Source organism: Camelus ferus, chromosome 15, assembly GCF_009834535.1.
Source record: "Camelus ferus isolate YT-003-E chromosome 15, BCGSAC_Cfer_1.0, whole genome shotgun sequence".
Lineage (NCBI taxonomy): Eukaryota > Metazoa > Chordata > Mammalia > Artiodactyla > Camelidae > Camelus > Camelus ferus.
In genome coordinates, this window is record NC_045710.1 from 26,879,804 (window position 1) to 26,893,956 (window position 14,153).

The 14,153-nt window shown below is 35.7% G+C and overlaps 1 protein-coding gene across 3 annotated transcripts in view; it reads right to left on the reverse strand.

Annotated features, from left to right (window-relative positions):
- Positions 1 to 2,735: 2,735 nt before the first annotated feature.
- Positions 2,736 to 14,153, reverse strand: part of ATL2 (atlastin GTPase 2) — a 49,956-nt gene continuing 38,538 nt past the window's right edge. For 2 of the 3 annotated variants that reach the window (XM_032497365.1, XM_014556157.2), the window contains exons 7-13: positions 13,229 to 13,321; positions 10,900 to 11,038; positions 9,962 to 10,089; positions 8,803 to 8,859; positions 7,773 to 7,844; positions 6,699 to 7,130; positions 2,736 to 4,555 (exon numbers count right to left, since the gene is read on the reverse strand). In XM_032497365.1, coding sequence (XP_032353256.1) covers positions 4,436 to 4,555; positions 6,699 to 7,130; positions 7,773 to 7,844; positions 8,803 to 8,859; positions 9,962 to 10,089; positions 10,900 to 11,038; positions 13,229 to 13,321 — 1,041 coding nt within the window. In that variant the 3' untranslated portion in view covers positions 2,736 to 4,435. Of the gene's footprint in view, positions 5,045 to 6,698; positions 7,131 to 7,772; positions 7,845 to 8,802; positions 8,860 to 9,961; positions 10,090 to 10,899; positions 11,039 to 13,228; positions 13,322 to 14,153 lie in introns of all 3 variants that reach the window. The other variant, XM_032497366.1, reaches the window with a different exon arrangement.

The window sequence follows — 14,153 nt, forward strand, 5'->3', positions numbered from 1 at the left end:
CTGTTCATAAGTGTTTGCAATAAATCGGCAGCAACTGGGCATGCCTGATGTCCTCTCATAATTCCCCTGGGTTAAACAAGATAATAAATTTGGAATATTCAGATTTAATGATAAAGGTCAATTTTCTAAAAGTTGCTTACTGCCAAGAAATCAATGTTTGAGAGCTTAGGATCTAAAAGCCATGAGGTTAAAAAAAAAAAAAATACGATTGTCTCTGTCAATGGCAGAACCACTTGAGAGAGCACAAAGTTCTGTCATCTTTCATCCCTTTCTCCAGAGACCCCTGCTGCTACCAGCCCTCCAGTGACTGTCCGGGTGTCTCTCAGGCACTGGTGAAGGCAAGGATGGGAATGATAGGCGCCATCTTTCGTTGGGGGTGGATTTATTGAGTATGAGAGAAGTCACATTAGGGCTGAGATTTTGACATTTGATATACCTACATACTTAACCAGAAGCTTAGGCATCTCAGGGAGTCAAAAAAAAAAAAAATCAGTGTATGCAGAACAATTCTAAGTGATCTCTCTTTCTTGATGGGAGTAGGTATACACCCACTTTTTTCCATGACTACATTGTTTGCCATGTTAAGTTTGTCAGAAGGTTAAAAAAAATTAACTTATTTAAATAACAGGCCAAATGTCCACCATTCCGACCCCCTGACCAGAAAAAAAAAAAAGGTTATGGACAAGCTTCAGGAAGTAATTATTAGACTATTGGCCAAATAGAGCCAGTAGATGGAGCCTTTAAGATATGCGAAATTGAGTGCAAATTTCCTATGGTATCCGCTTCCCAAGTACCCTTCACATATCTGGTTCTCACCAATCCTGTGGGAAGGGGAAAACTGTCATAAACAGTCAGAAACTGTTAGCAGAGATCCAAGGTCTAGTGCTCTCTCCTCAAAACCCCATCTCCTCTCAGAAGGGTCAAAGAAACCATGTGAGCATTAAAGAATTACTTAATGGCCTAGGAAAATGTCCGTATTATATTTTTAAAAAATACATCATGTACAGGGCAATTCTATTTTTGTGTAAAATAAAAATCGAGTGTATTTTATGCATATATATATATGTGTCAGTAAGCACAGGAAAAGAGTCCAATAGCACACATACCAAAATAATGGTCACCTCTGAGGGATACAATCAGGACAGGAAGATTTTCACTCTTGCCTCATATTTATCTTTAATGTAGTATCATGAGTAATTTTCACCTTGGTTCAGTAGTAACAAATCTTTCCTCTACCTTTTAGTACTTTTCAGAGTGCAGCCAAGCCAAAGCTTTGAGTTAGGATCATTATTCATCTGCATCTGAAACTTCACACTGATGCAAACCCCTGAGGCGTAGAGTAGAATCCTGGGTCTGCAGGCCTGAGATCCCAAGATGCCTTTTGTGATAAAGTGCTCTCCTGAGCTACACAGAGGCTGTGATCGCCTCTCCTAAGCGTTTTTCTACTCATCTTTAGGCACTTCTGACCGGGTCAACTGCTAGCTTAAGCACTGAAGAACACAAGGACGTTAACAGTTGAACTGCACTGAAGTACATCAAGGGTAGGTCAATTCCTCAGCCTGAACTCCAGCAAACTGCAAATCTGGAGAATAAACTACTAAGATCTGATAGAAGACTGAGATAGACAAGGTGGCATTTCAAAGTCCTAATGTAGTTGTTCGCCCAAAAACCAGGTGGAAGATTCCCCAAAGTTAACCTCTCTGAGTTTTCAGATTGAATCTCTTGATTAGTAAACCCTGGCCAAGTAAGATGGCCACCAGGAACAGCTGCCAGCTCTCCAAGCTGATCTGCACCATCACCCCACAGCTAGGGCACAAGTCAATTCTCGTCAAAAGTACAGGAAAGTGCAGGCCAGGAACAAAACTGCTGAAACCTGAAAGTGTGTGTAACAGACCCAAGCAACCCACACGAGCAGAGCAGCAGCTAATCAGAAAGCTAAAAGGCTAAGCAACTGCTCAGAGACTTCCTGTGAGGCCGTTTTGAGTATTTACACAGTGGACCACTAACAGCAACGTCATAGTGTTTTCTGAAATTCTATAGTATTTTTAAATAGGTTCTTAACCAAGTTAAGACCCAAACTTTTTTTTTAAATCCCACAATAGTGAAATAATGTAACTAACACCAGTAGCCCTCATACCTACAGCAAGGGTAAAGTAACCTGCCCAGTTCTGGCAGTGAAATAACGAACGATGCCCAGCTCGGAGTTCTCTGAAAATATAAACCCTCACATGTAAAATTCTGCTATTTGGTTTCACAAATAGAGTATGTTCAGTGAAGGAAAGATGACTAGCCAGCTACATGAAAAATGCATAAGGCATACTCAATAGCAGGGTCACAAATGACTGTTTCTTCCACAAAAGTAAATTATTTATGTCTTAACTAGGAAGATACATTTGTTTGTCATTAAGTTTCTTTTTTAAAAACCTACCTTATTATACAGAGTACAAAAAAAATTTACCACAGAAAATATACTAACACCAAAGTTATTTCAGCCAACAGTTTTGAGTTTGTTTTTAATCCCTTTTATTGCTTCTTGCTTAACAATGTTCAGAGTCTTCCAGCTGAAATCAAAGTACTGTCTTGGAATCCTTTACAGAACTGTATCTTCTTTCGGGAAAAACACTCTTTCCAATAAGAAATACTGAGAAATCCCATGGTCTAGATTTCACAACTCTTTTGTTAAAAAAGTAAATAAATAAATAAGCTATGTGTCTTTAATTTCAGAAGAACTGCTATCACACAACAAACTTTTTATTTTTTCATTCATAAAAACAGTCCACAGCACTCATAAAACAAAGTGACAGAAGAAATAGAGACACTTTTCAGGTGGATTCTGTTTAAGAACAGATGAGTTGGTAGTAGTTTAATACAGATGGATTAACAAATACAACCCATATAAAAACAGGATTTGAAATGAGGAGGGAGGAGAGAGATCAACCAAAGTAAATTTAGAACTTTTGGGCATGCAAATCAGCATCTCAATTCTTTTCACTTAAAGACCAAACTAGGCGCTTTAACAGGTGTTCATAGAGAAGGCTACAAAAGTACTGCAAAATGTGAGCCTTACATATACCACCAAAAAAAAAAAAAAAAAAAAAAAAAAGACAGATGAAAGAAATTAATAAATCCCTTAGGCTAACCACAAGTTTTCCTAACAGAAGCAGACACAGAAAGTAACTTTTTACCAGCTTAGCTTCCAGGTACGATACCTCAGAGCTCTCACTTGGGTGTTTCCCGCTCATGTTCTTTTCAATATAAACAAATATGGTATATGTAACAGAACACATATTCGAAGAATTCCTTAAAAAAGAATCACAAGTTCCATTTTATATATACAACAAATTTTTAATTATGTACTGAAAATAAATTACAGGAAATAACTTTAAAATGCAACAGAGGACAAAGTCACGATAAACATTCCCATTGAATTCCCTTGGGGGGTGAGACTGCAGTGCTCAAGGAAGATAAATATCACAAATATATCAAAAACTTCAAATTGTCTATGCATTCACACACTGACATGAGCCACAAACATTCCTTCACAGGGACTGTACTCATTAGCCTACCACAGAACCAGATTTTGCCATAAACTACAAAACTTTTAATACAAAATTGTATTTATATATTTATAATTCATATACATGCCCTATCTGTGATTTTAGAAAATAAAAGCTACACACTGTACAGACACTCTTAACTCATAGCTGTAGGCAACATTTTTGGATGGAATTTCTCCCCCAATAAAATTAATGGCGTATTTTATGTACATGAAGGCTAAACTGCATAAAGACAGTTCAGTTTCCCAGATATGCATCTCCTTTTAGGGCAGGTTTATAAATTTAAAAAGGCAAGACAAATGTACACCTCAGAATCACTTTCTTAGCTACAAGAGTTGTCATGTAATTTCTGTGAAGTTTCTGACACATGCATTTATGTAATACTGGTATTAAAGGCAGTAAAGCAAATATATACTTTTAATGTCGTGGCTCAATAAAGGCTTCATTGTCATTCCAATCTGATTCTTGATACAGTGATTCATAACTTCTCTAACAATTAAAAATTTCAATGGGACACTGTGTTAAAGAGACTCTAAATAGATTTCTTAAAATATTTCCCTGAAATATCCTTTTACATAAGACAAATTTCACCAACATTAGATTAAGTAAAAAGGAAAAAAAAAAAAAAAGAATTAAACATGGCACAAGTTGTGCATGATAAACGTACGCTCCTCAGCCAATCGTCATGTCTTAGGAGCCATGAACAGAATGCTTAAAACCAACAAACAATTTCACACTCTGTGGCAGCCATCTGTGAAGCCAGTTATACTAAACTACTTCTACAGTTGATTGTAAACTTTGGTTTATTTTTATTTGAGTTCTCATTGTACAGCAAGCATGAAAAAGAGGGAGAGTGGAGTCCATGAGGAGATGAACTGTCAGTCTGTCTTTAATCTGGCATGATGAGACACCTGGTCAGTCAGGCCTGCTTTGATAGAGTTTGTTACAGACTGCCTTATGTTTTCCTCCATCAAATTATCACCCAGGGGCTTCAATACCTGTGGTATGAGAAATGTGCAAAACAAATAAAAACATGAGGTAAAAGAAGAGTTACATATAAAAATAGATATAAAAATTCAATTCAAAACAATGAAGAAAATAACCAGGAATGTGGGAAATAAAAAGATGCTTCTCCCAAAAAAAGTTATGACGCTACAAATAATGCAGTTAGACATTTTATAATGCAACAAAAATGACTTTCCTCCTAGTCAAACCATTTACAATTCCTATGAGATGGATGTGCAATTCCATACCCTATGTGCAGCATCAAATCTGGTATGTATACAGCATTTATGCAGACCGGCCCAGACGGTCCTGCTTAGTGTCCTACATGTGTAAGTGTGAACACTTCAGATAGAGAAAAAAGTTAAAAATACTGTCTAATTTTTCTTCTTGTTATTGTTGGATGACAGTCTCTGTCGCTGAGCTGATGAAAGAGCACGGTGAACCATTCGACGTCTAGTAACTTCAAACAGTTTGGAAAACACCTAAAACACGGAGTGATTTGTTAGGAGAATGACTCAGAGTGCCTTGAAGTTAAAGAGTTTAAGACTACAACAATTTGAGACTTTTCTAGTTTTCTCACCTTCCTGGGACTCCTCTGAAGCAAAAGAAAAGAGAAATGCAGAAAAATTTAGACAAGGTTTGTTGACACAACATGGATCTTCTGACTACTTATCATCTTACCTCAGCTATACTGAAAATAATTTTACATACTTTAGATTCTTCCATTTAACTGTTTTGTAATAGTGGCACCTCTACAATCCTAGAATCAATGCTGTACAGGAGACGACTGGAAGACACTGTACAATTACTGAAATTCGTGTTGCAGAAAATTAGTAATGTTCCAAAATTTTAAAGTAGATAATATTTTTTTAAAGTGAGGCTGTGATAACTTTTAATCCATGTTCTATCAGAAGGTATCAAAAGAATATGAAGAATGTTATTTTTTAAAGATATAAAAATTTAAATTTAACAAATATCCAAACACAAGCTTCTAAATCAGATTTGAATAAATGGAGCAATTCTCTAAAGAACAAACATAAAATCCAAAGGTAGTGGGTCACTGTATAAAATAGTAATGACATTATTATAAGAAAAGTCAATATCCAATCAACTTTCTTCAAAAAATGGTTTACTTCTTCAGTCTTGGAATTTGAAGCCAAAACCAACCTGGACCTACATATCCTAGATCTTCAAATAAGCCTAATACTTCACTGGCCCAGAAATGGTATCTGAAAACCCCTTTTATACTGCCAATTGTAATAACTGTAGCTTTCATTCTGGTTCTTGACATGATGCTCAAATATTTCATGATGATCATTTTAATGACAACATCCTTAAATGGAATTTTCTCAACACAGGCAATTCCAGACAACAGTTGGCTGATATACAACATGGCTTTCCTTAGTAGATACTTGTCAGGCCCAACTCTGAAATCTGGTTTGACATAAAAAATCATGATATGAACTCTGGTTGAGGCAACAAATTATGATTAAGAGAAGCTGGTTCCCTGTGGTACTTTGCTTTGTTCATTAGCATTTCCATAGTACAGAGGTCTAACAAAGTTTCTTTGATGTAAGAAATCCCTGTAAGGTCGTTCCTTGTGTACATCAGTAAATCACCACTATCTTCATGGCAGGCAATGAAGACCTGAATACCATCCAGTATTTTTCCTGGAATGTAAGGATGCATTGTTTCTTGCCAATATTAGTAAGAAACTTCTTTTGCTTTCCTAAAGCAAAAGAAGTGCACTTCCAAACTTCTTTCCTTACCTTTGTAACTCTTGCACTAATTATATTTTCTTTTCTCAAAAAAAAAAAAAAAAAAAATCCTTAAAGACTCTAGCCCTGACCATTTGTCTGGTATAATCAGGCCTATGACTAAGAATCTATCAAAAGGGTATTACAGATTTAAGTCGACCATAGCACACAGTAATTATGACTTTAAAGGAAAAAAAAAAAACCTCTTCAGTTCATACTTTCAAAGATTATATATCTAAACAAAATAGAAAACAGCCTTTTGACATTCCCCATATGAAGGAAAAGTAGGTGCGCAAATACTAGGGAGTGGGGACGGGGGACGGGTGCAGAGTCACAGGGATGAGACTAGTCACTGAAAAATCACAAGACAGATACCAACCTGTTCCCATAGTGTTTCAGCAATCTGATCAATCATTGTTCCAATTTCTCTGAACTCCCCAGAGTATTTAACATATGCCCAAGTACAAAGAGATGTCAGTGCTAATCCCATGACAAGGTTACACAAGACGGCTATAGAGTTTAGGCCAACGAAGCCAGTCAGTCCTGAGATTATATACATTGCAAACATGACTGCAAACAGCGTAGCAGGGGTACGAGCAGCATAGAAGATATTTTTGCCATCATTGTGCTTTATAAAATTTGCATAGGTTTCTTCAATTTCAGCCTCAAGCTGGTCCTGGTAACGACGGCAGAATTCATCTCCACCCATTTTTTTCACAGAACGAAACTGTTTAATCGCCACATCCTTGAGATCCAGGTGTTTTCGCTCCAGATCTGAAGGTGCAATGTAAGGCTTGTCCCCACCACATACCTGTACAGACAGGATTACAGTAGGACAAATTACATGCTGGAAATAATTCCCACTGGAAGAAGTTTCCTGCTCATAGTTTTTAGTCTCAAAAAAATCAAACTACCTACATGATTCAGTTTTAAATTTGTTCATAATACTTCACACATTATCATAACCTACTTATTTCTTACATGTTTAACTGACTCAGGAAAAATAAATTTTCCAAATTAGTTATATACCAATAAAGACCAAAAAATTACACTGCAATCTGTATCTCACTTCATTTGACCCACCAATACACCAAGAGTACAAAAGACTGCTGGCAAGAGAGTGGGTAAAAGATAACACATAAAAAAGGACTTTAATGTTTGAGTTAGCAAGCTTAGCACAGAAATTGCTATGAACCTAAAGCTAATGTTACTGACATCAGAAGCTACTAATAACAGCACTCTGAATCATGAGTCAGAAAATAATTCACTACCTGTATCCTGCACTTTAACCATGTGAATAATTTTCTTAGTTTATTTCCAGCAGAGATGATAAAGGGAAATTAAGGAATTATGTAAAATGACAATGCATAAGGAGCACAAATTGGTTCACTTATTTTAAATATAAAAGTCTTCTATCTCACTCTAGTGTCAAATTTAGATTTTAGTTACAAACCTGCTCCATACTTTTGCAATAGATCTCTCTTGCTCCTGCTACTGCAGCAAGATTATTAGCTTCCGCTGTTGCCTAAGAAATAAAATAAAATGTGCCAATTTTATGCAAAAAAAAAAAGCCTGATGACTAGAAATTCTAATAAATACAACGAATTATGTATAATGAACCAAAGTCTAAAAATGAATCAGAGAAAATATTACCAACTTCCAGTTTTCCTTTCTAGTGAAGGAAATACTAGTATGAAGGATGTAATAATTGCTTGTAATCGGACTACCTGCTTAATTTTCTTGTGCTTAGGTTTGTTAAAATGGGTTTGCAGCAAATACCACATATGCCCAGGAAGTTATACAGAATTAAACAGTTACAACCCTAAAATATGTTAAGTCTCCAGATAAAAAGAATCAAGAATTATTCTTAAGGTTCTCTTTCTCATAATCAGTATTACACAGGATATACTTTTAAATCCACAAAACGGCTTATTTCATGAGTTTTATGGGGGGAAAAAAACAACAACAACACTGTTTAATCCACTGTAAAACTGAGAAATTACTCAAAGTGGCAAATCTTTACAAAATGAATTAGGGTAAAATAACACTGTCCCCAAAGAATACCTTTTTTAAAAAAGAAAAAAAAATCTATATTTACTAGAAGGAGCTCCCAATCATTAACATCAAGAGCAAATAAGCCTTATTTCAAACAACATTCATTGTCAAAGACTCAGAGACAGAAGCAGCTTGGTTCAGCGAGGCCCATGTGAAGCTATCTTCTGAAACAGGAATTTACCTACACGTTTTGAGCAACTGAAGAGAAGGTACAGAGGGCCCTCATTTCTTGGGGCCTGTGTGTGTAAGGCCTGCTATTGGTAGTTAGAAAAACTCATATAAAAACCTCAGGACCCATGACATGTACTGCCTTAAGTATCTAAAATACATTTGCATGCAAAGAAGCACCACTCCATTTTCAGCATTTATCTCTAAAGCAAAGACTTTTTCTCCTTCATAAATAAATGTATATACAACGCACACACTACCTGAAGCATGGATTTTGGATGTGGAAGTTCCTCTCCTTGGTAAATTTTAATGTAAGCCTAAAAATACAGAAGACTCATTATATCGGTAGGTTATGTAATTTGGCTCCACATCCCCAAAGAAAGAAAAACCATTAAGTAGAAAAATGATTCACAATATTAAAAGCAAAGTCTAGGCTTTAAAAATCATACACTCTCATTCCAGCAAAGTTAACCTATTCTCAATATTGTTAAATGCATGTTGCTAAACAGTAGCAGAGAGAAATGTCTCTAAATATAATTCCAACTTTGCAGGAAAGTTATGTCTCATAATTAAGTTATATACAAAATGCCATCCACTTTATAAAAAGAAATCCATAATTCTCCCCTACTGCCAACATTTCAAATAAATATGTAAGAACATTTTAACTCAGTATTTTACATTGACCAGCTTAAAGTATATTTCAGTTCAAAAAAAATTACCCACTTTGTGGTTTAACAGTAAGAAGGAAAGATGGGAGTTTTTAAGTAAGTCTACATGGGAATCTTTCATCTCAACTTTCTACTGACTCTAAATTAATTCATAACTAAACAAAAATAGTATGAAGGTGATCATTAAGTGTCCATTAAATAACAAAAAAATATACTCTTAGTTAACTGTATTTTCTCTTTCACCTATTTACAACTACGACGAACAAATACAACTCTCTGGCAAGCAAGCTATACAGACTAGAGAAGAGCAGAGAAAAAAAAAAAGTGACTAATTTACTTGAGCTCAAAAACCAGTTTTGATACTTTTGGCTGTTCTTATCAAGTCCTCAGAACTCTGAGAGAAAGCTTTTGTGAAAACTCAAGATGTAGATTTACGCTCCCAGTACCTCTTACCACTCTCAAATGATAAAGTGGTATCGCAATAACATGATGAATGGTCTTTCTCTCCCTCAGAGCTGGAGAAAAAGGACTGACTATAAACAAAATCACTGCCTGGAAGATACAAGTTGTTGGGTACAATTTTAAATATCCTTAAATATTGATACACCCAATTCAAGGCAGAAAAATAAATTACAAATTTTAATTTTCTGCTTTAAAATAAAGATAAGAAATTTCTTATACATACAGAAGAGTTTTAAGTTAGCTATTTTTCTAACTTAGACAAAGTCATTTAATGTAAGAGTTTTCCTACCTTAAAGTATTCTACAAGATCTCTACAAGTGACTTTAGATCCACTTATCTCTTTTTCTACCAAATTTTCCGGGGCAAGTAGCAATGGAACCAGATTTCGAAGCTCTCGCTTAAAATCTTCATCAATATCTAGTGGACATGAAATTAGTCAACATGTTAGTCAAAAAACACACAAAAACAAGAAGAAGTCCCCAGTGGTAAGAGTTAATAAAATTCTGTTTCATGAAATAAGAGTACAATATCTTATTACCTAAGTGCAGATTCATTTTTAAAAACTCATCCAAACACTGTCACACTGTAACATCTCCTAGGAAAAAATGTAAGTCCCTCTACTCCACTACCCTATTTCCTTCATCTCCCAATAACTCTTTCAGCTCAAATAATAAATAAAACAAACTGTGGATTACCAAAACAAATTCCACATTAAGTATTAACTAAACTACCCTTTTCAAATGGCAAGCAATTCATGAAAGTGTATCAAATTTTAATACTAAATTTTGTTTCTCTAGCCATACTGTTAAGTTTTGTCAATCCTCAAGCCTTTTGCCATCATGCTCAAAATAATCCTAAAACATACACAAAAAATTATACTATCACCCCCTAAACAGATTTAAATCTAATTACATCAATATATTGGTAAAGCTTTTTTAGCAGACTGCAATCAGATGAAATACTGAAAGGTTCTCAGCTTTCAGCATTTTTAGGACATCAGTGCTGGGCAAAAGACCACATTATAAAATATGTTAATCAATATGCTAGGTGTTTCCAACAAACCAGTGGGAAGCTAGAAAGACTACACAGAGCATTAAAATCATGTAATTAACAATGCATCAAAATGCTCTCCAAAAGTAAGAGAGAAAATTTAAGGAACCAAGAATTTTTTTAACTTTCAACCTCTAAAAATTAAGTTCTGATTTTAGCAAGAATGGGAACTCCCACCTTTCAATCTCCCATCAAAACTAGGATTAGTTGCAACTTTAAGACCAGGATGTGGCAAAAGGAAGCAACCAAGATTTGAGAAACAATTGTGAATGTGCTTCCTTACATTCTGTAGCTCTTCATGTTGATTTTGTTTTACCTGGGGACAGAAGGAGACAGGATTATGGTGCAAACAAGAGAAAAAAAAATTTTTTTAAACACACACACACACACACACACACACACTCACATGCATGCACACTAACTCAGATGCTACTCCAGATGGGTGATTTTTGACAATATGGAATTTTACTAAAGACCATTTCTGACTATTTTGTAAGACTTCACTCTGTCTTAAATCAGAAAAGATGTTTTTTCCCACGTGAGCTGCCAAGGATATGAAAAAATACAAATAATAATCAATCATAGTATCTAACACCAGAACAACAAGGTGTGGCTATAATTTATAAACCAGTAAATAAAGTGAAAATTTGCCTTTATAGTACTTATAATGGCAAAGAGAAAAACAAAGTACTAATTTGCCTACAAATAAAAAGGTCAGCCATTGAACAAAATAACAGCTATGCTGAAAGGCTCCAGTGCAGTGCAAAGAATCTTAAAAATCTGTTAGGATTCAGCACTCACTCCAAATGATTATTTATGACCTATGTCAGTTATCAGTGTTTTTCATAAGAGACTGCTATGTATTTTCTGAAAGAAAATCCTAAACTTAGATTTTTAACAACTAGTTATCCCAATGTAACTCACATATTCTCCCAAACTCTTCTCAAAACCATTCTAAAAAAAATTTACGATTCATAATCAATAAAACTTGGAAACTACCTAAATGTCCATCAAGAGTAAAATGAAAAAATTGTTGCTTATTCATATAATGGAATGCTGTATAGCAATGAGACTAAAGAGAACTAAACTACATGCAACAAAACGGATTAATCTCAGAATACATACTGTATGTGATTCTTTTCATAAAAACTCCAAAAACAAAGCCTGTTAGAGGTCAAAATAGCAGTAGAGTGTTGGGGGGGGGGGCTTAGTGGACAGAGGCAGGTGTTTCTGGGTGGTTACATGGCTGTGTTCAATTTGTACAAATTCATCAAGCTGAGCATTTCTGATTTGAGCACTTTCTGTATCACTTCAGTAAGATGTTAAAAAATCTTCTTGTCTTTGAAATACATAATTCTCACTCTACTTAGTATGCCTGATGTGCTTTGTGCTCATTTCTTCAGAACAAATTAGAGAAAATACTGATGAATGAAATTATCTCTCACAGCAGAGTCTGGAAATGCATTTTAAACAATCCAAGAAGAAGTTGGTTTTATTTATTTTCTTTTTACTGGAGGTACTAGGGATTGAACCCAGGACCTCCAGCATGCTAAGCATGTGCTCTACCACCGAGCTATATCCACTCCCGAGAAGTTGGTTTTAATCTCATTTTAGGATTAAGAAAGTTATATCGTACCCAGAGCCTTTGAATGTGGTTGAAAAACTTAATGCATCTTTCCACAGGCAAACAAAATTTTATTAACCCAAAGAGAGAAACCTCCTACTTATGAATAAAGGGATGTTTATGTATCTTTTGTGATGTAAGTAGATGTGCAGTATCTGACCTGAGGGTTTCCCAAGTACTTCCATGGGAGGGTATCTTTAGGAATAAAGGATCATGCTGGTAAGGTTATTTTCTAGGAATGCCTTGGTGTGGTATATTGCATGAGTCAGGCCTGGAGTCCGGATGTTGGGTCCTATTCTCAGTTATCCATAATTAGTTAAGTGACCAAAGGTAAGTCACTTTTCTGGGTCCCAGTTTTGGGGGGTGTGTGCGTGAGTGAGTGCGTGTGTGTGTGTACACTAATGTTTAAGATCCCTTTTCTAGCTCTGTATGCTGCCACTCTATGAGACAGTATTCCTTGGAAAGAGGGCCTCACATCATCTGTGTTCAGTGCATGCACATTAGATTTTCCAGCCTGTTCCAAGTGTTCAGAAGCTCAGCTGGGCCAGAAAGAGACGTGCATGCAATCTAAATAGATTAAAAAGTTAGTCTCCTTTAAACTTTTATCCTCTGAATATTGATTTGCTGGCGGGGCAACTGGCTAAGGAGAGAAATACGTGTTCCTTAATTTCTATTCAAGGGTATTTCTGTTGTCCACTTTAGCAAGAGTGCTACCACGTTTACTTCTCATCAATTATGTATGCAGTTATCTGGGCTAACTTGGGGTACTCAACTTGTTCCAATGACACTTAAGATTTTGGTAGTCTAAGCAGCAGTCCAGGCGGCTCACTCCTTTACCTGGCGTGGTGCTTATGCTGTCCTCTCTAAGAAAGGGGGGCTTACCTGTAATCTCTTTTCAAGGAATTGTTTTCCACCTTCCAAACCGTATGAATGTTCATAAGGATAACTCCAATCTCGAATCAAAAACATTAATGTCTACAGACAGAAGAGAAAAAAGAGAGAAGCCGTTTCTTATAAAAATTTACAAAAAATCACTATTTTAACAACTAAAGCCTCCTTTACTCCCCAAAACATTCCTTATCAAAGTTAACCAAATGGTTTAATACTACTCATTGTTACATCAAGAGCCTACATAAGTCAACAACACTCCCAGTTTCTATTCCAAGCAATTACCTCCATTTGAAAACTTCACGTGTATAAAGAATCACCACATGCAGTAACACAGGATTTTAAAAAACGAAAACCATATCAGAACATACAGGTCACAATTTTAAGTCAAGATTGTGTAACTAGAAACCATCTAACCTAATTCTAGGCCAACTAATTCCTTTCATAGAATGTTTTATTCATACATGCTTAGGTTTCTCAGCCTTAGCACTATCGACATCTTGGGTCACATAATTCTTAGCTGTGCAAGGCTGGCCCATGCACTGTAAGATGCTAAACAGCATGTCTGGTCTCTAAACTAGATGCCGGTGGCATTAAACGTCCTCCCCCAAACTGTGACAACCAAAAATGTCTCCAGACATTGGCAAATGTCCTCTGGGTGTCAAAATTACCCCAGTTCACAAAAACTGGTATAGGCCAAATAGAGTGTATTTCATCCACATACACAAAATGATCCCATAACCTGCCCAAATATTTCATAAAAGTGATCACCTGAGCCAGACAAGACCTACTAAGAATCACGAGTGATGCCAACACACAGAAAGGACTTCATAAACTAACGAACAAACAGGGTAGTCATTCTCACCTACTATAATATATCTAACTAGATAGTACTATGTCAACTTATAAACTATACTTA